The 1671-nt window shown below is 33.6% G+C and overlaps 1 protein-coding gene across 1 annotated transcript; it reads right to left on the reverse strand.

The window, feature by feature from the left end:
- Positions 1 to 231: 231 nt before the first annotated feature.
- LOC109592389 (clustered mitochondria protein homolog) lies at positions 232 to 1598 on the reverse strand (the record flags this gene model as incomplete). The annotated part of the gene is made up of 4 exons (XM_020007844.1): positions 1560 to 1598; positions 1307 to 1455; positions 1212 to 1254; positions 232 to 312 (listed from the first exon to the last, which is right to left on the reverse strand). Coding segments are annotated over exons 1-4 (276 nt in total), but the record flags the coding sequence as incomplete, so codon positions are not given.
- Positions 1599 to 1671: the final 73 nt, after the last annotated feature.

The raw sequence follows: 1671 nt of genomic DNA on the forward strand, positions 1-1671 counted from the left end.
CCAAATTTTGCCAAAAATTGCTCGAGACATGTTTCTGATACATATACATGTCCTAATGATGTTCCAAAGTTTGAGCTCATTCTAATCAAATTTGGATTTTTTTATGAATTTCAAAGGCTTGTCAGCTCATAAAGCATGCCTTTTAGCTAACTTAGCATGCTTTGTGGGGAACTAATAGTGCGATAAATTTATAATAAATATTGTGTGTGTGGCCAGTTATTAATAACGAACATAGGCTGATATAGAGCTACAGTGGTCCACTCCTAGCAGTCTCTCATACATAATGACAGTTTTGTGCTGATATGATATTGCCTGAAGATGAAAAAAGAGAGAGATTAAATGTAGCAAGTCAATTTAAAATTTAATTTCAATTGAGTAAATAATTAATTGCTACCTTGTAAAGAAATTAAAATATTAATAAAGTTTTAAAGCGTTTTGAACTAAAGTCTGTTGAGTTTCATTTGACTTAGTGATTTTTAACGACCTGGGGTGTAGTCCCCTTGTCGTTCCTACATGTATAATTGATTTCACCCACATGCGATGCTTGCATATTTGTATGTCCACACTTACATTTCTTTTATACATGTTGTATTGGAGAAATAAGAAAATTCATAAGCCTTAGCAAACACCCTCCCACGCTCCTTTAAGTAGTCAGAGAAAACAAAATGGTGGCTTACACATAGGACAAAGTTATAAGTTTTTAAGCAAAAGAACATATGTACAGTCTCAAGACCTTTCTTGAAGGATTAGAAGGTGGAGAAAACCTCTTTAAGTTTTAATAAGAACCCAGCTGTACATGCAAGGTGGTGAAATCAATTATAGTAATACTTTTACACTGTTACGCTTGTTTATAATAACTTTTGATAATCCAGGAATTTAGAAATTTTGTTTGTGCCATTAGAATTGCTAGGTCCTTCCAGTCCTTAGAAAAGAACAGATCAAAATGACAAGGCCTTAGCCTTTTTTGGATGTCCCTCTATAAACTCAATGACATACCTTGACCAAAATTACGCAGCTAGAACAGCCAAATCAAATTCAGCTTTTATTATTAATTGATAACAACCAGGGATCAGGTGAAAGTGAGTAAACTTTAGAACATGCATAACGTCTTAATTCGGTATCAGTCATGTAAACTAAACTACATGTACAACCAGTCGATACATTAACATGTACATGGCATGCACATACATGTAGTTACATGCACCACTTACTAGTTTACTGTCTCCTAGAGCATGATGAATTCGTGCAATAACTCCATATATAATAATACAATGGAATATATAAGTACTTAAATGACACCACTCACTTATAACAGTTTGCTATGTTGACATGTAGTGGCCCAAAGACTTGAGCAAACAATTGCACAGCTCCAAATAGATAGTCAAGAGCAACTTCAATATTACCAGACTGCAACTGAACCTGAGCCAACTCATACAAACCAGAGGCTTCAAGAGGCTGGGGGGATTGAGGGAAAGAAAATTTAAGATAAAAAGAAAATTAGAAATACAATAAAATTGTTGAAGATTGAAGTACACATACATGTAAAAGACATAATATACCATCGATCTGAAAATTTTTCACTGTGATTTTAATTTCACTGGATTAGAATTCCAAAAAAAATTAGATCACCTACATAATTATATGCCACATTCAATAATACATGACACAGTC

This window comes from Amphimedon queenslandica, unplaced genomic scaffold (assembly GCF_000090795.2).
Source record: "Amphimedon queenslandica unplaced genomic scaffold, v1.1 AMPQUscaffold_5397_Cont22634, whole genome shotgun sequence".
Classification (NCBI taxonomy): domain Eukaryota; kingdom Metazoa; phylum Porifera; class Demospongiae; order Haplosclerida; family Niphatidae; genus Amphimedon; species Amphimedon queenslandica.